The sequence below is a fragment of the Euleptes europaea genome, chromosome 1 (assembly GCF_029931775.1).
Source record: "Euleptes europaea isolate rEulEur1 chromosome 1, rEulEur1.hap1, whole genome shotgun sequence".
Taxonomy (NCBI): domain Eukaryota; kingdom Metazoa; phylum Chordata; class Lepidosauria; order Squamata; family Sphaerodactylidae; genus Euleptes; species Euleptes europaea.
Genome location: NC_079312.1, coordinates 164,908,736 through 164,928,487, shown reverse-complemented (window position 1 = coordinate 164,928,487; position 19,752 = coordinate 164,908,736). Strand labels below are relative to the sequence as shown.

General features: G+C 46.4%; 1 protein-coding gene across 1 annotated transcript; it reads right to left on the bottom strand.

The window, feature by feature from the left end:
- Positions 1 to 14,888: 14,888 nt before the first annotated feature.
- On the bottom strand, positions 14,889 to 17,219 carry HOXC12 (homeobox C12). Its single transcript, XM_056866898.1, has 2 exons — positions 16,654 to 17,219; positions 14,889 to 15,127 (listed from the first exon to the last, which is right to left on the bottom strand). The coding sequence occupies exons 1-2, from the start codon at positions 17,216 to 17,218 to the stop codon at positions 14,889 to 14,891; spliced, it is 804 nt and encodes a 267-aa protein (XP_056722876.1). The 5' UTR covers position 17,219.
- Between the last annotated feature and the right edge of the window lie 2,533 nt (positions 17,220 to 19,752).

The window sequence follows — 19,752 nt, the reverse complement described above, 5'->3', positions numbered from 1 at the left end:
TGCCATCCCCCCCCCTCAAATATTATGAGTCATATTGCCAGTTTGAGAGGAAGCGAATCTCGGTTCTTTTGCACTAGTTTCGCCACTGGAAAGAAGGGGGGCGCTCTGTTTGCTAAAAGGGCAGCCTCCCAATTCTCTCTATCGCTCCCATCTCCCCCCCCCAAAAATGCCCCCTACCCTTTAACACAGCCGCGATGGTACCTTATCGGCCATGCCTTTCCACTGGCCACCCACCTTCCCAAGCTCCCATTACCCCGAACTGTGCCCAGATCTCCAGAACCCAGGAAACCGAGCGATCAGGCCATCTGGGCCTCGGCTCATTTGCGCGTCGGGCCGATCGACGTCTGTATGCGCGGTCGCGTGTGTGTAAGGGTAGTGAGTTGGCACGCACACGCTATGGTTACTCACATACATATCCTCACACGGGGATCAAGACGTCCAAGAACCTCCCGTTTTCCCCCTATCTATTTTCTTATTAATTTCTGCCTCTCCTCTCTCCTCCCCCGCCCTCCTTTACTTAAGGTTTACACGTTGAAGACTCTCTTAAGACGAGGAAATATAAAGGCGCCCTCCCCGTACCCATCCTCTCCCCCCCCCTTACCGAGCGGGCTTCATTGTTTTCTGGAGGAAACGGTAATGCTGAGACATTAAACCCTAATTGGGTTTCTCTTTATGACGTTTAATTTCCTCCACGGCAGACGCGCTCGCAGCTCGTTGAAAGAGGGGCTTGTTTGAAGTCTGAAATCCAAAGCTGTTGGGGGGGGGGGAGAAGGAGAGGGGGAAAAAAAGTTTCCAAGCAGCAGTCGTCAGGAGGAGATCTGTTCTCCTTCCCACACGGTTGCCCCCAACCCCCCCTTTCCTCTTTATCTGGGTCTCCGCATTCAGATAACCCCCCAACCGCCCCCAAATCGGCCCGGCTGGCGGGGAGGGGTGGGGGCCCCCAAGCGACAAACAGAAAAGAGCCCCGACCGTGTTTACGCGCACCAGGAAAAGGGGACTTTCATCTCGCCCCGTTGCGACAGACCCTTGAAAATGGAGGACCCGCAGAATGCCATATAAGGTAGGATGCTAACTTGACCTTCACTTTGCAATGGCGGGCCCCCCGCCCACCCAGACAGACAGTTGTAAACAGAAGTCGTCCAACGCACACACACACACACAAAAAGAGATTAGCGCCGGCCAGGCAAGGTCTCCCTGAATTGCTAAGATCTGGGCTGATTTTTTTTTTAAAGCGGCGGCAAAACGAGGTACAATTTTCTGTCAACTCCAGCAGGGGACTTGGAAGGGGTGGTGGGGAGAAAAAAAGGGGGGAGGACTCATCGTTGGGAATCAACAAAGGTTTTCTCTCCCCCTCCCCAATCTTTAGCTTGCTCTATCCAAGGGCTATTGAGCAGACTTCTCCCTTGCAAGAAGTGTTATTGTTGTTGAATGTGGCCTTGAGAAAGGGGGTGGGTGGGTGGGCGCGCGAGGGGGGGTGTCTTGGCTGCGAAGAGTGCTCCCTTTAATGAAATTATCTGTCCGGATTCAAACAGCTGCCTCTGCTTTCGTGTTGTCTGAGGACCAGCGCGGTTAACGTTCCCCTGTCATTAAAAACATTTTTAATAGGTCATTAAAAACATTTTTTAAAATGACGATGTCTTTACCTTGACTCTGATCTCTAGAAGGTTTTCTGTAAAATCAAGCCATCGTCGAAAATATTCGAAGGGACTTAGGTGGGGTTCTTATGATTATTATTTTTAATGCAAGGAGAAGGGATGTCCTCAGTCACTCGCCCTGTGTGTGGTAGCCAATTAAGTAACTTGTTATTTTTAATATTTTTTACGAGATAGCCACTGCACGTGTTTGCAATTTTGCTGAGTTTATTTTGGAATTGGTTGTATTGGGCCTATTTTAGATAATGAAACACTGGAGGGAGACCTTATTGTTAAGGTGGGGAGTCGAAGCCCTGTGTGTGTGTGGGGGGGGGGGAGGTGCTAAGGGAGGGACGGGGAGAAAAGAGGGGAAAAAACATAATATCCTTCAGCAATTTACCATGTATTTTTTTCCTAACTAAATAAATGAGCGTCAAAGAGAGGTTTGGGAAGGGGGGCCTTTGCCGAAGGGACCCAATGCACCAGTGAATGAAGCCAAACTACTCGCATGTAAGCTGCTCTGCTCCCTTGAAACCAAATGTGCAGAGAAATCCTTAACTCAGAATTAAATCTCCCGGGGATCAGTAGCTCGGGCTTCCCAGTACCCAGAAGTAGGCTGGGGTGGTTGGGAAGCTCCAAACCCTTGCGGCTTGTTCAGGGGGGCGGGGGTCCAGATCCTTTAAAAGCAACCACTCACCAATTTCAGGAATGGGGTTTGCCTCGTATAATTTAAATCGACTCATAACTATGACAGGCACAATCCGGTCCAAGACAGTAATTTTTTAAAAGTCCAATTAATTTCAGCTGGGGTGAGAATCAAAGAGGTGTGCAACTCTTTTCTTGGCATGAAGGGGACTTAAAAATGATTCGTGACTTTGGTAGTTCAACAACGGGAAGGTGAGAATGACATACAGATATCGTTGGAACTATCTTATTGTTTATCTGTACTCTTGGGGGAGTGCCTAGTAACTTGTGCTCGTCTGTTTATGCACTGGATGTCTGTGGATGGACAGGCAGACCTTCAGATGGACAGACATGCACACGTACCTAGATATAAACAAGAAAGCCCAAGGAGAGCTCTGCTAGATTAAACTAAATCTCCACCTGGAGAAATGGTGATGTGTGCAGATATGTACCCAAGGAGGTCCATTTGTGGTGCCAAGTATTGTATTAATGGGAACGGAGTGAGAATATTCCTATCTTGCTTCATAAACGGGGACATCTATCCCCACATGTTGGCAGGCCAAGGGAGAATTTCACGTTAAAGCTGATTTCAATGGAAGCTTCTGAGTGATGTATACGTTAGAAAAAACAAACAAACAGCCTTTATTGGGAGGCCAGTTATTTGGATCAGTGTGTCAGGGCCTGAAATTTGCTTCCAGATAAGCAGCCTGAGTATTCCCAATGCAAGAAAACAACTTGCACTACCAGGATAGAGATAATATACATGTGAAGGTTTCTGAGGTTAGCCATATTGGCCTGCCGTGGAATAGTTCTAAGGTCCAGTAGCACCTTAAAAACCGATGAGATTTCCTGGTATCTGAAGAAGTGAGATTTCCTGGTATCTGAAGAAGTGAACTGTGACTCACAGAAGCTCACACCCTGCCAGAAATTGTGTTATTCTTTAATGTGCTACAGGACTCTGGCTCTTTTCTACTGCTACAGAAAGAGTAACACGGCTACCCATCATGAAGATTTCCTGGGGTAGGAGCTTTTGAGTCAAAGCTCCCTGCCTCAAATACTAGATATATGTGTGAAACTGGTGGCTCTTTCCACTTTCTGCTTCTGGTCAGGTCTTCTGCCTTGCAAAACCTTAAAGGTCGACAAGCTGGAGCGTTGTTGATTTTGCAAGTGATTAAGACATTTTAGAGGCAGTGCGCTTCCATTTAACCAAAAAGCTCTAATTGATTTGGATGATAAGTCTGAATGGCACCCATTGCTCATTAGAAGGATTCCCTCCTTCCCCCCAGCCTGTTTCATGTAAAGATACTAATAATACTGATAATAATCGCTTTAAAAAAAACCCTCTCATGCCCTCATAACAGATGAACAGTTTTTCATCACAATGAAATGAACTTGCACATGCCCTGTAATTATCATATCATCTCCATTAAGCATGTGTTTTGGAGGAGGTAGGATCTTGGAAGCCACAAAATGACCCCCCCCCTTTCCCTTTTGCAGAAAGTTGGCTAGGATTCTAAAAGACTCAGGTGTGGCTGAAAATACCTTCTCGTGTGTGTGTGTGTGGGGGGGGACTTTTAATAGTATGCATACCAGAGTGTAGTGTGCATATCAGACAACTGTCAACAATGAAAAAATGGAAAAAAATGAAATGAAAAAAAGAAAGAAAGAGTGGTTTCATTTGAGGCCTAGGAGAAGAATCGGTTTTCTGACTTCTGGCCTTTCCATAAAAGGAGAGTTTTCTCTGAAGCCACTCTTTAATTATAGAATGGAATTCTTAATACGGGAGTAGCTCTTCTCTGAACAGGGGACACCATCCAACCCCAGCTAAGCACTGCCTTGAGCACCTCTCTGAGCAAACAAGCGATATGGTGGGCAGCAAATACCCACTGGGGAGAGAGGCGTAAACACCTGTTTGTGTTAGGAAACCCCATGTACCCTTAGCATTAAAAAAAAAAAAAAAGGAACACCGTAATCCAGTGCGTAAACTCACCTGAGAAATCTATGGCACTCCAAAGTAGCTGGATCGGGCCCAGAGTCCACCCATTTTCTTCCCATTTAAGGTGTATAGATGCACACGTAAATAACTTGATTGGTAGACATGTGTTTTTTAAAAATGAAAATTATATTTTATTAATGAACTCAGCCAGTTAACAGAATTGCTGAGGAACAAATGCCTGACCCTTAGGAAAACTCAGGTCCTCACCCAGTGGCAGACTGGGTCTAAAAATATTGGTTGCCAGGAGACAAAGGAAGCCCACTCACAACTATAAGGCTATCATTTAATTTTTTATTTTATTTTTAACATATTATCTAATGTTTAAGCCCCCCCTTCATCAGGGGCCCACAAGGCCCACTTGCCATCGGGCCAGCTGACACAATGGCCAGGTCCACCACTGTCCTCACCGCTTCTTGAAGGAATACAAATGGACCGATTTTTTTTTTGCTTTAATAATCTTTCTGATCCTTTTCATCTTTATTATCACTCTTGTTAACAACACCAGGGAGGCTTGATACATATATCTCGTTTAAATGCAGTCAGCCATAGAGCCGCTGCCGTGGGTTGCGACAGAGATATTAATTAATTTATTCTCTCCAGAATAAAATATTGCCATGTCTACTTGCTGCCGGCCAAGTCATATAAAACTCAGATTCTTTTTTCTCCCCCCGTCCCTTCTGCAGTTCATTAGGCTTTACCTATACATTTCCATTTGAAATGATTTGCTTTAAAACTAATTACTCGTATTCTATTTCAGTTGCTCCCCGCCCCCCATCCCACCTAGAGGTGGATTCAAAAGTGGCGGCGGGGGTAGCATATGTTGGTAAACATTACTAATTATTCCCACTCTGTCCTGATAGTGTATTTATGAAAAGGGGGAGAAAATACTCAGTAAAAAAGGGTGCACTCACATATTGATGGGGATGGTGGATATCACTTGAAAAAGCAAACTATCGCTGGGAAGAATAGGAGATGCTCATGTATCAATGGAGAAGGGATGTTTTATCGTTGCTTTGTAGGAGATTCCCACTTTGAGAATCAAAGAGTGGACTCCACTCGGATAACGTGAGGACAAATATATATATTTGTTGCCGAAGTATCAGGGAGATTTTAAAGGTCTGCTAATGGCCTATGCCTAAGCAAACGCACTTGGCTCTAGTTTATGGAATCCTGGTTTCCCAAACAAGTATGCTTGGGGGACAGAAGGAGCGAACGTTTTCCCAGCGGCGGAGACAATATGGGGTAAAATGCCTGAGTTCTTCTAGGTCCATGATTTTTGAGATGGCCTTAAGAAAAGATAGGCCTCAAGAAAAAGGTAGGCCTAGGACTGTTAGGGTTGTTGTGACTAGGGGCAAAATATTAAACCCTTTTAGGTCCTGTTGATCTTGATAAGAACATTCCCTACAATAAGAAACATCTTTCTCCCGTTGTCTTCATTGAGATTTACAGCGGCTTAATTTATTTTATTTTTTTGCCGCCAGTTTTTTTAATCGATTATCATCATTCTTACAGCCCAATCGGGCCAGAGTTGAGCACTTTTAAATTCCATTGACCGCAGTTTGCCAGTTTTAAACACCGGTTTAACTCTTCTTTTGGAATTTGGGAGACTTTGATGAGCTTAATTGGGGAGAGGGGTTGTGCCCTTTACTATACTGGGACTCTGTTTTGGGACTGTGTGTGTGTATGTTGTTGCTCTTGTGTCTGTGATTGTTATTATTAAACAAAAGGCTATCTCCCCCAAAAATGGGTGCAATTTGTATACAACAAACGGCTCTTGGTCACCAAAGCCTGACCGAATGACCCTGCCACAATGGGATTTCATTTGGCCTGCTTTACGTGCAGCGATTTATTTTACCTTATTTTATTTCTGGTTTTCTCCACAGCCTTTTGGAAGTTTCCAAAATACCCACGGAAGATCATGGGGAAATCTGCCCGGGGGTGGTGGGTGGAGGGGCTTCACACGCTGACCAGATGAAGGCCAAGGCGATCCACCAGACAGACAGCTATGCCAGAGATGCTCGGTGAAGTCCAAGACCAAGGCTCGCTGACCCCCAAGCGAGGGACCATTTGTCACAAAGGAAGACATCCCGTCTGCCCGGGGAGGAGGAGGAGGAGGCACAATATTTCAATTGTTTTATCTGCTTTCAGAGAGCCCTGGTTATGAATTTGCGGGGAGAAGGTTTGTGGGGTTAATATCAGAGGCTAAGTTTACCTACTAGTAGGACGGATATAGCAATGGAGGGATCGAACGGAGACAGACGGATAAGATAGGCAGAGATGCGTAACAAATATAGACTGGTCACTCTGGGTGGGTTCTGCATTTGCTTATCATCATAAAGTGGCCTTTTGGCGCACATGCACGCACAAACACACAGGCCATTTATGCATGGGAAGTTTTGCCTTGGATTTGCCACTCTTTCGACGCACATTTTCCCCATCTAAATTCTCAAAGCTCAAAAATAAGTCCCCATGCAGAGTTTTGACAATTCAGACGGGGAAAATGTGAATCTGGAGAGTGGCAAATCCAAGGCAAAACCTCCCATACATAAATGGCAGAGTTATAGTTATAGCCTATGTTTTCTTGTCCTTCTTGCTGGATCAGGAAAGCTGCGATCCAACTTGAGTTAAGCACCACTGGCATCTGTATGAATCTGTTGAGCGCAATATTGGGACAGGAGAATCCTTGTTTTAAAAAGCTGCGATCCTTGGAACACTTACCCTTGCTGAATTCGGTGAGATTTACTTTTCGAATAAACTTGCTCAGGGTCGACCTGGAAACCAGCCGTGATTTTTTCCCTTTGAAGTCTGCCATGGTATTTGTTCACCTTACCTGATGCCGGTGAGCACCCCAAAATCACTCTTTCGGGTTTTCATGGGGAAAATGGGGACCGCTTCAGCTTCCTTCTGCCCTGAACAATGGGCGTCAAATACACTCGTTCCACTTCTAGGAATGAATTCCATATCCCACCATCACCACCCTAGCAAACGCATAAAACATTTTCTCACCCTCCTTCCGGTCTCTGCTAAAAATGCTAAGATATGAATTATCGTTGGCCAGAATGAATAAGGGTTTGCACAGATGCATATTTCCCGTTATTTTTGCAATAATTTGCTCCGCTGAAACACAGCTTAGCAGGGTGGTCTTCCCCTCCCTGCCGAAGGCAGAATTATTCTTTGCAGCCGGAGAATTTGGGGAGGGGGGGATATGCTTTTTGCTTCTTAATGAATTCATTTTCCAGCCCTAGCTATGAAATACACCCCTATATAAAAAGAAGAGTCGAGCCCAGGAACAATACGTACTTTTACAGCGAGCAACAATTTGTTCGAGCCACTCACTGGCAATAAATAACTTTTATCTGTTGGGGTGAGTGTTTAAGCTTTCTTGGAAGCGCGCATGCCCTCTTCAAGGTGAACCGGTGTGCAATTTTCTACCCAATTTATGCCACTATATACAATTCAGACCTGTTGGCCATGGTCCAGGGTCTTTCTCGTGTCTATGAACCCTTTGGCAGCTCTAACAATATAAACACCTTCCCGTGCGCCCCTCCACGAAACAAAATCATGCTTGTAGGGCTCCCTCTTCAAAATAAAGGGAAGCCTCCTGAACCCATGAATTGGAAGCCACAGTCTGCTGAAGTCAAGGGCGAGTCTCCAGTTGCTTTTAAAGGTTGTGGATGACACCTCTGGCCAGGACCGGAGCATAGCATGCAGGGAGGGATTCTCCGGCCCTGGCTAGATTCGCATGGAAGAGAGTCAGCTGACCTACAGCTGGGTTGGGCGCACATTTGCTTGGAAATCCCACCAAGATGAGTGAAACTGGTTCCAAGGCAGTGTACACAGCTCCCCACCATAATACGTAACTTCTGCATGTTCAGAGCACATAAGAACATAAGAAAAGCAATGCTGGATCAGACCAAGGCCCATCAAGTCCAGCAGTTTGTTCACACAGGGGCCAACCAGGTGCCTCCAGGAAGACCACAAACAAGACAACTGCAGCAGCACCATCCTGCCTGTGTTCCACAGCACTTAATGTATTCAGCATGCTCCTCTGATCCTGGAGAGAATAGGTATGCATCATGACTAGTATCCATTTTGACTAGTAACCATGGATAGCCCTCTCCTCCATGAACATGTCCACTCCCCGCTTAAAGCCTTCTAAGTTGGTAGCTATCACCACATCCTGGGGCAGGGAGTTCCACAATTTAACTATGTGTTGCATGAATAAATAAGATACATTATTTCCGTAATTTACACCTAAGGCACATTATCTCTGTAATCCTTACAACAATCCTGTAGAGGATGCCTCTGGTATGATCCACATATGGGAAAGGGCTGAGAGTGAGTGATAATGGCTTGCCTAACACCACTTAGTAAGTTGATGCCAGAGGGAGGGACACCCAGCTCTCAGTCCGGTTTACTTTTGGAATAAGCGCCTTAGGCTGGAATCCTGAACCCTAGGGAATAACAGTGCAATCCTATGCAGTTACTCCAGTCTGATCACATGGATGTCAGTGGGCTTAAATGGGAGTAACTTTTACCTAGAATTGTACTGTAAGTCCCCATTCAGCTCTTAATGCTCAATCCTGACAGTGTAACCCTAAGCACAGTTACTCAGAAGTAGAGGCCCTCGCCATTGTACTGTTGGGATCTAGGCCTTGAAAAACTGGCAAATGTCCTAGAGATGGAAAGAAACACAGGGCAGTCCTGGGCGCAGTTACACCTTTCTAAACCAATTTCCTCTAATGGACTTAAATGGCCATGTCTCCGTTTAGGGTTACACTGAATGCCACCACTTTCAGAAGATGCCACCGGGTAGGATCCTTAGCTTTGAAATCAATGGAATGCACTTTCCTTTAACACTTGCAGGGTCCAGAGGTCTCCTTTTCTAGGAAATGAAATTATGCTCACATTCAACTCATACGCTTAGGAATGACCTGCAGGATTGAACTTTTAAAACTTGGATGTCAATTCCCTAGAAATCAGTTGATCCCACCCCCTCGAAAGCTATTGGGCTTAAATCCAATTCCTGGATGGAAGGGTTTTTAATTTTCGAATACTCAGAAGTAGTTGTATAAAGTGTACGGACGCCTGAAAGCAGGGAGAGAGAGAAGAAAAATAAAATAAAAGTAATCCTTGACTTCAAGAACTGACCCAGTCCTCTGCTGCCCTATCGCCAGAGAATGTCTTATATGGGTTTCATTTTTCTCACTCCGCCTATTTCTTAGGGCACTTGGAAGGGTTGAGAGTGTAGAATAAACATTTAGGTTTTAAAGACGAGTGGTAGTGGATTCGACGGAGCGGTCTTGCTGACCGACACAGGAGCCTGGAGTATCCCTTTTAACTAATATCCCATATCTGCTTTTTTTAATACCTGAAAACGATCAGAAAGTCCCAGTAACGTCCACTGTCTGTAAGGACGAGCCGTCCGGACTGCCTGAGATTTTCCAGGCGCTCCATAACGCCGTTAAACCTGGCGAGGTTTGAAGCCACCATATAGAATAGAGCAGAAGCCATATAGGCACGTCTTCTGCGCGTCAATATGATATTTGTTCAGAAGAGGGCGTTGCGGGGTGGGGGTGGGTGGGGAGAGAGAGAAGGGACGGAGAGAAGAAGCATTGTGTGTTAAATCAGCGATTGGGTTCGTGCAATGGCTTTCTTTCCTGACCCGTCCCGGTCCAGGTTTTCAAATCAAACATCCAGGTGAAGAGAAAACGAGGAGGACAAATGCAGAGACGCAGGGATCTAGGAAGAATTCTTCATTCAGAGCTGTTGTTTCTGGTCTTGCCTTTAGAAAGAGTCCCCCTTCCCTCTCCTTTTATCGATCTTGTAAAGGATTCTGGAGTGTGTGGGGAGTATTAATGTATGGCTTTAGCCCCCACTAAACGTTACGGTTGACCCGAAGACCTGGCAGGCGAACAAAGGCCCTGCATCTTCCTTTGGAGAGGGCGGTCGGGAAGGAAGGAAGGAAGGAAGGAAGGAAGGAAGGAAGGAAGGAAGGAAGGAAGGAAGGAAGGAAGGAAATGCCCAAATCTAAAGTATTTAAATTAATTCCTTGGAACCTCTTAGAAGTCCCCTGGTTGGACTCTCCAGGAGGGAGACACCCTCCCCCCCACACACACCTATAGGAGGAACCGAATATGAGATAACTGAATGGGGTCAATCCAAGCAATTTAAAGGATTTATTTAAAGGGTTGTAAGAGTCATGTATGAGCGTGTGAGTGTCTGTTTTAAACACGTATCTCTATAAGGAACACCGTTATGTATTTCTGCAAGGAACACACTTGTCTTTTGGAGGACAAAATAATAATAATAATAATAATAATAAGAAGAAGAAGAAGAAGAAGAAGAAGAAGAAGTCAGCTCATAATCATCACCACTCCTTTTTTTGGTCCCAGTTAACACGACAGTAGTGTATTCTCATTTAAGCACTACAATCTGAGATTAATTTACTCTCCTTATCTCCTAGGGATTTTAAAGTTATACTTATCGTGGTTCTCTGGTGATATCTCTCCCATTTTACAAGGTATTTTATACATCCATTTAATTTTTTTCCTAAAACAGCAAAACATGATCTATTTGCCTCCCAAGGTTTCATCGACTTATTTTGCTTTGTTTCCTGCCCTTTTATTACTCTTACCTGTTCCTCCCAATCCGGCATCAACAAGAGGCTTGAACCATTTTATTTATTATCAGAAATCACATAATAATACATTCAATTTAACATCGTCGTCATCATTAATATTAGAGTGAAACAACTTTTTACATGACTATATAAAGCCGGGGGAAACGTGCTATGACAGACAGTTGCATAGGCCCTACATATAATAGCTTGAGGTAAGAAACATTACATATGGATTATATTGAGAACGATGCATATTTAACAACGGCAGGGAAACTAGACTAGGGAAAGAACAAGCAGAGAACCGACCCACAGACACCGAGAGAGCTAACACAAGACAAACAGAAGTCACACGGAATAATACTTTAAAGCAATTTAAAAGAAAATATTGCATATATTTCAATTTTTTTTAAAAAAAAGAAATTATCGTTTTTTTCCCCTTTCCGATCGTTGAACAGACAGCGGAGGATCTTGTCCCTCGCACCCAATTACCCGGCCAAGGAGACGATTCTCGAGTATTATATAGAATCTTGCTGGTGGTTTGTGTATTGTATTTCAAAGCGTAGCAGTCTTTTTTCCCCTCCCCCCCTTCACTGTAGACAGAAATTGTTCTCGGCAGGTAAAATATTAACAAGGCAGTCTCTCTTCTCTCTCTCTCTCTCCCCCCCCACCTTTCCCAGTAGCCGGGATGGAAATCCAACATCCCTGCCCCATAAACTTCCGATAAACCAACTATCACATCCTTCAAAATGAAACCTACAAAAAACAAAAAATAAAGCACAGCCAGTGAGTAACATATCACAGGTTCGTAAGAGGAGGCGACGGTTGTGGGGGACTGGGGACCGTGACGCTAAATCAGGTAAATATTGGTGCCTTGAACCTTCCCTGCCTACCTCCACGATCCTCAAACCCAAGGCTTAGATATATATACACACACACACACACACACACACTTCAGCGGCTCAGGGTGGTAATTCTGATGGAAAATGCCTCTCTTTTCCCTGTCTCTTTACAATACAAAGCTGGGTTATCACAGCTTTATGACTCAAGTGTCATATAGGCGATTCGGAAAGAAATTCTGTTGAGGGGGGAGGGGGGAGGAAGTCACTCTTGAATCACGACGGTGTAGACGGTACCCCTTTTGGAGAATAGGTAGGCCTTCTCCTCTGAAAGCCCCTCCCAGGTAACATACCCCTCCATGCTCCATTGCACATAACTGAAACACATAGATATACATGTGTATTTATTGCACAGAGTTGTGATTGGCTACCTTTTTTTAAAAAAAGGAACTTCTTGGGGTGTGTGGGTGTCTAATCTTCCTATTCTGGGTGACACTGAAGGGAGGTTCTTTATTTTGAAATGGGTGTGGGTTTTTTTTCCTGTGGAAGGATGAGGTCGGGGCCCCTCTGGCTATTGGGGATGGGGTGGGGTAGGGTGAAGGAATGTTCACATAGGCTAAGGGGACCCGAACGAAGGGAGAGGCGGCGGGGAGGGAAGGCGGGCGAGGCGGAGCCCCCCCCCCCAGGACTCGACGGCATCCTCTGCAGCTGGTAAAGGCGGAGCATTCCTGCCACCGGTCATGACCATGAACGCCGGGACCGGGGAACCACGTGGTGGCAATTGAGTCTTGCCCAGAAAAAAAAACCTTGCCTTTGTCATAAAATTAATCCCCTCTGATATAAAACGAACGAAGCAGAGCGTGTAGCAGCCAACGCTCAATGCTCTACCTCTCGACCCCTTTCGCCCAACCTAGCTGGAGGGGGTTAACCGCCCCCTTCTAAAAATAATTAAAAAAACCAAAACCCTGCAATGAATTAACTCTGCACAGTTGAGCGAGGAGCGGTTCTGGCCCCGATCCCCACTTCGAATACCCTCTGGAACCGAATCTCCAGTAGAGCGTTTCGAGGTGGGTTGTTTCCCCACCCCACCCGGGGGAAACATGACCCTTTCCCCCTTCCTTTCCCCCTTCACTTTTCTCCCCCTACCTCCGAGGAGGGAGCGGGGTCACCGAAAAGTTTCGGGAAGGCGCCAGGCTCTTCGGGAACCCAAAGGGTTCTTTCCTCCAGGAAGCAGGACCATGTGTGCAAACAAAGCAGAGGGCCAAGGAGGCGACCTCCTTCCCCTGACTCCTTCCCATCCTGCCTCCTGGCTGCCCTGGAAGGGGAAGTGCCAGGAGGCCCTTGGAAGAAAGCTGGGAATTACCCTCTATCCCCAGAAGTAGCATGCGGTGTGTATGGGGGGAAATAAGGCGACACACCCCATAAATGTTCACAGCCGGCAGCTGCTGCCTATGAAGAATCAGAAATGGAAATAAAGTATGTGTGTGTGAGACACACACACACACACATATACCCACACACGTATTCTTGATTCTCCAGGTCTACCAGCCGCTTAATTTTTTTTATTCTTCTGAAATCCAACATCTAACTAAATATGAGAAGCGTTAAAAGGGGACGGGAAGGAGGGGAATCCTTCATTTCGAAAATAGCAATCACGAAAGAAAGCATTAATGTTAGAAGATGTTTCTCTTAGAAGGGGGGGGAAGCTATTAATGACTTAATGGGCTCCGAGGGGCGGCCATTATAGTTAATGTATAAAAGCGGCGTAGCGCCCCCCCCTTCTCGCCACCATCTAGAGCATCAATAAACACAATAGCGTAATAAGCAGCACAAAATACTCCTTCAGTGGAGCTGTAATCAGGACACCAATTGAAATGGTTGGTAAGTGGGGGGTGGTAGAGGAAAGGAGCAGTGCGGGCGATCTGCTGGATTCGGATTTGGGAAGCGATCTTTGACAAGGCTCAGTTTGATCGCAGAGGTCCGTTTCTTCCTTGCGTGTGTCGATCTGACTCGGTGGGATTGGTGATATGCGGCCGCTACTAGGCGTGTTTCCTCGAAAGCCAGCCCAGACGGATCCCAGAGAGCTTCCCTGGCAAGGGGTGAAGGAGGACTACCCCGGGGTTGCGACCTGGGGAGCAGGCGCTCCAGCCAATTTGCGGGCGCGTGTGAATGGGGGATGCCCCAAAGCGGGCACTGTGCTCTCGCACTGGCTTTCTGCAAAACAGCCCCTCGGTAGTACCGTTACCTGTAGGTGGCCTAAACACAGCCAGTTCATTCATGACCTAGCTGGTGCATATACATGAATACACACGCACAACCATTGCGCGCACACCCACCCATACCACGATTTGGACGTCCGTGGATATTTATAGCCTCGTTTCTATCGGAGTTCGCCTGGCGAAATAAACTCGGGCCCACATAAAACACCGGCCGGCCATACCCCGTTAGGAACGGCTGCAGTTGATTTAGGACGGATGCCACATCCACTTAAGCTTTGACTCGAGAGGGTGAAAAATCCCAACGCGCTAAACCCGCCCTGGGCTACAGGGCAGTGGCTTTGCTTCCGAGGAACCTCATTCGCGGATAATCTCCAGGCTACTCACTCAAGAAGACAAACCAACGCGGGAAACCTACCCAATCGCCCTGCTGTTCAGATGGGGTTAGCCTACCTGTGAACGCTTACACGCGCGAACCCCCCAAAAAGAAGAGGGGTGGGTGAGTGGGATTGTCGTCGGACTCAGCTTCACATTCAGAACACTGCTGACCAATCTTGAACAATAGAAACCCCCGAATGATTGATGGAGGGGGCTTCTTTCCTGCGTTTTCACATTGGGGTCTTTCCCAACAGGTCCAGAGAAGAAGAGAGGTCTTTTCTCATACACCCCCCCCTCTCTCGCACCCACCCAAACACACACTCACATATAGGCCTGCGGTTGGATGTTTTAGTAAAGGATACTGATTCTATGTTTTAAGAAGAAGAAGAAGACAAAAAATAATAATAATAATCTAAACGGGCTGTTCAGACCAGGTCAGGTTAAAAAGTCCCGGGACCGTCAACTGTTGACCAAGGCTAGAGAGTTCTCCGCGGTTGGTTACCCAAGGTGGACTTGGTCTGAACTTTAAAAGAAAGACAGGGCTTGCTCTCTCAGAAGGAGTCTTTTCTTTTTCATCCGCCGGTTCTGGAACCAGATCTTTACCTGCTGGTCGCTCAGGTTCAACCGATCTGAGAGCTCCCTTCTTCTTTGGCGAGTAATGAATTCATTGACCATAAACTCCCCTTCCAGCTCCGCGAGCTGCAGTTTGGAGTAGGGTTTTCGCTTTTTCCGAGACCTCGTGTGCATCGGGTACCAGGGAGCACCTAAGAGCAGCGTGATTGAAAGGACATTTAACACACGGGAGGGAGGGGGAGAGAGAGAGAAAGAGAGCCTGTTTCAAAATTTATAATTCTTTCCCTCCTTTCTTTTCATTGCTAGTTCTTGAATAACGCCCCACACATACAAGAAAGATCCTGCGTTTTAGGGTCCAAGATCTAGAGCAGTTGTTCTCAGCCTGTTTTGCTCCATCCCCCCTTTCACCATTGTTCAGAATATAATTCCCCCGTTCCCAAGATAGTCCTAAACTTTATTGAATGTCACAGATTAAACTGAAAACAAACTACAATTTTACAGATTGTACATAATCTACAGGGCATCACACTTTGCTGAATAGTGGTCCCAACCCCCAACCCTAAAATTCCCCCCTGGGTGGGGGAATTTCCCCCTTGTTGAGAACTCATGATTTAGAGGTTTAATATCAAGCCCACCATCTAAGGCATAGATCGGAGATGTCCGGGATGACCCACAAGGAAAGTGCTGGAGAGATCGGAGTCGCCATCAAGCCAGAGAATCGTTTCGCAACCGTGTCTGGGGCTGGCAAACCGGGAAATGACGGACCAGGGGGGCCGCAGTCATAGAGTCCCAGAGCTAGCCGGAGCAATTTCTACAGGCGCTTCCCAAGGAGCAGACGCCAGCTGGCTCTTCCTGGAAGTGTCGCTCTGCAGAAGACGAGCAGACACATAGCGGGAACCCTATCATAAGGAGTCTTTTTTTTAAAGGCGCCTCAGTATTGGACGGAGGTGATTTATTTTTAATACTTTCCCGATTTTTGCACGGAAAACGACAGGGATTGGGGGTGGAGGCAATCGGTCCCCGCCCGGAAAAATTAAACAAATAAGAGGTTTTTTTGTTTTTTTTTTTTGTATGGGACTTGGCATCCTCTTGACAAAAGCATTCTCCCAGATTTTTCACCTGCGATGTCCCTTCTGCCGGGGTCTGGTTCAGCCTTCTCGAGAGAACCACCTCGTGAAGTTTCCACCACCCATCCCAGCGAGCCAAGGCTCCCCCCCAAACCACGCCGCTGCGAAATCTCCAAATACCAGCCCCGTTCCTTTTGCAAACCTGGCGTCAGCCGGTGGGGGGAAAAATTCGTCTGCTGGCTTGTTAGAATGGGGGAGAAGTGGGATGGGGTGGGGAGAGGGAGAGAGAGAGAGAGAGAGAGACGAACAGGGAATCTGTCTATCTGGCCCATCGCGATCTCCTTTTTATGGGATATTTACATGTTTATAGGCTTTTCTTTTAAAAGCAGCACCACCTAATAAAGCGCGAGGCATTTGAGGGCTACCCCTAGCGGCCTCGGCACAAATAGACATACTTCAGCCCGGCTGCTAATTTCATGGAATTTATAACAGCAAGAGTCACGAGCAGACTTTTCAAGCTGGGGAGAGACCCAGAGAGACAGAGACCCGAGAAGAGGCATAGCACACATTCGCTTTTCCTTTTGACACGCGCGTGCACACTCACACACACACTCACACACACAGAGATTTCCTGGTCGCGCGGTTCTTACCCCCGGTGGAAAGATTGCTTCCTTGGTTGAGAGGGGACACCAGAGCGGACGGCTCGTTGGCGGCGCCCTTATTCCCTTCATTGAGCAAGGAGGAGCTGGAATCGGACTCTAAGGACTGGCACGAAGGCGGGTCGTGGGACACCGCCTCGGCCCCCGGGTAGTCAAACTTGCCGAAATTGCCGCCCATTCCATTGGGGATGCCCGCCTCGAGGGGCATCAGGGCAGACTCCCTAACCCTCTCTTCCCTCTTGAGGGGGGCGTTCTCGGAGCACGCCTCCCTGTAGTAGCACTTGCTCTCTTCCACTCTAGCTAGGTCGCAGGCTCGGCTGAAGGAAGGGTTAATGGACACGGGGCTGCTGAGGTAGGGCTGGGGGTATCCGTTGCAGGGCTCGGAGGATGCCCAGGGCAGAGAGCAGACATTGTCCCTTCGCGGGTAGGAGAGAGACGGCAAGCCGGGCAGCTGTCCTCCAGAGGCGCGGAAATTGGGGAAATAGAAGGTGTCTCCCGTGTGGATGTTCACCAACGGTCCCACAAACCCGGGATTAAGGAGATTATGTTCGCCCATTTCCGCGGGCCTGACCGAGAGCTTCTAGTTTATTGCTATCTGACATTAAACATAGTTAAACCTAAAGGTCCGCCGGATTGGTCCGCAGGGGTCACGTGGGCGCCCACTTGCGTTGGAGGGAAGGGTGCCGCCCACCCTCCGCAATTTGAGACACAACAAAACATTAAGTTCTGCCTTTCGGTTTTTTATATGCTTTTTAAAAAAATCATAAAACATTTTATAAAATAAAGCAGCGGCCTTTAAGCACTGGCCTGAGAAACCCCAAGTATTGTAAAAATCCAAAAAAACCCCCTTTTTAAAGAATGACACCCCGCTCCCCCAGCTGCGTTCAGGGTCCCTTCAACAGCTGGCAAAATTAAGCAATTTTCCCATTAATTAGCTCCTTTATTAACTAAAACAGTTGAAAATTTACAATATCTCCCAATAAATTACTATTAGATATTGTGTCATATAAAGTTTACAGGCTCTTTAAGGAGACGAATGAGTCTAACCGCAACAGACTCATATTTACAGATGACGGGGTGGAAGAGTTTTAAAATATCTCTAACCCCTTCCACCTTTAACCAGGGGTTTATTCTCTCCCCCCCCCACCTCTGTTTATTGTGTGTGCGTTTTTTTTCTTTTTTCTTTTAAGAGAACGAACAAACAGGCTTTGACATCAGGATCCTCTGCGTTTTCGTCTAGGAAAATTCAAAAGCAGTCTTAGCCAAGTCTCCTGGCTTTAAAAGAGAGAGAGGGAGCGATAGACTAATCATCCTGCCGAAATATTTAAACAAAGGAAAATGGGAGGGGGACCCCCCTTTTTTTCTCACCTGTTATATAAAGTGAACGGACATCAAATTAGTACTGGTTTAATGCTATATTAAATCGGTTGTTTAGGATGTCTCGTTCTGCTTGGGGGGGGGGAAGTCTCCCGAAAGGGCTGGTTCTGTCGGAGAGATAACTCGTGGGGGCGTCCTCTGCAGCAAGCAGATACTCTTAGAGGCGAAGCTCTAGGAAAAGAACCTTAAAAGGGAATCCTGATTTAGGGGAGAGTCGAAGCTGGCTGCTTGGGAGAACAAAGGAGGACGGGGGTCTTGCGGAGGAAAGAAAATGCCGGGCTTCATATACATATATTTAGGGGTGGGGGGATGACACTGGAGGATTTTCTCTCTGCCGCTCTCCACTTCTGACACTGGAGAACTTGATGGGGGAATTACCGTAAATATTCATGTATAAGTAAAAAATGATTTGCGGGAAGACACATACAAAAATAAAAGAAAGAGAACCTTCGGCCACACCTAACATCCAAGTTCAGCTCAAAAATGAGAATGTATTTTTCTTCTTCTTTAAAGCCACTTTGAGGCGAAAAAATTCCCAATCCACGAATTACACCCAGCCGGGCTTCCTTTGCATTACTGGCTACTCCCCTGCTCCGGACATGCTTGCTACTTTTGTTCCCCCGGCCGTGTAGGAAGGGGAGAAAATCACGTGCCAATAAAATAAACACTTTTCTTTCCTACTTCTATTAAAGGGGCAGCTCCTTAATATTCTAAAACCGCTTTCCACGTGCCCCTTCCTTATACCTATATGCAATTCGGCATCTTGCCAGGGGCATCCCTCGATGTGCGAACTCAGCGTCAAGCTAAACGCTCTTAATCCGTGATTATTTAAGGTTAGTGCGTTTTATTGGGGGGGGGGAAAGAGAGAAAGAGAGAGAGAGATCCTTTCCCAGGTGCGACTGAAGAGTTCCTTGTGCCTCACGATTTAAATGGAGAATAATTTAGCTCCTTAGAAAAACGCTGTTCAGCCCGGGAGTAAACAATTTTATAGCCTAACAAGCATGTGATTGCTGCAGACAGCATATAAATCGGCATTAAAAAAACCCGTGAATAAATAAAAGATTCTCCGTTATGATCTTTCTGGGCAACGTTCTCTATAAGGCGTTGCTTTTGAGGATTTTGTGGCGTTGTTCTGTCGCGGATCCTGGAGGAGTAATTTAAGCTCGAGGTTTAAGCTCCTTGTTACATAGGCTGTAGAGTAACACCAGTAACAACAGCAGGAAGAAGGGAATAGCAGTAGACATAACTGGACTTGCTATGCCAGGACAGAGGTACCTCTAGTCTAAGCCCATTGATTTCAATGGAGTAATTCTGAGAAAGACCACACTGCCAGCCAGTTTTTTCGGATGAGCGTTTCTTCTCTCAAGAAACACAAGCACGCGTGCACACACAGTATTGCTAGAGAAACACTTTCACCCTGGAAAAAAAGCTATGATACCCAATATGATTTATTGATTTCATGTCTAAGGATACATTCCTAATCACCATCACGCTCATTATCTTCAATAGGATTTAGGCTACAAGGCTGACCCTTTCCCTCTGAATAACACGTGGCTTACTTCCGAGTAGGCTTGCGCCTTTAAACAGGTTAAACAGCAGGATCTCCGCTGAAATCAAGTTCATAAATATGCACCATGAGTCATAAATATATTTCTGGGAACCTTATTAATACCCCCTTTATTTTTGCAAGGGAAGAAAGAAAACTCATGCAGC

Coding starts and splice junctions, on each gene's coding strand:
- HOXC12 (XM_056866898.1), bottom strand. CDS start 17,218: ATGGGCGAACATAATCTCCTTAATCCCGGGTTTGTGGGACCGTTGGTG. Junction 15,128..16,653: donor AAGCAATCTTTCCACCGGGG/GTAAGAACCGCG, acceptor CGCTGCTCTTAG/GTGCTCCCTGGTACCCGATG.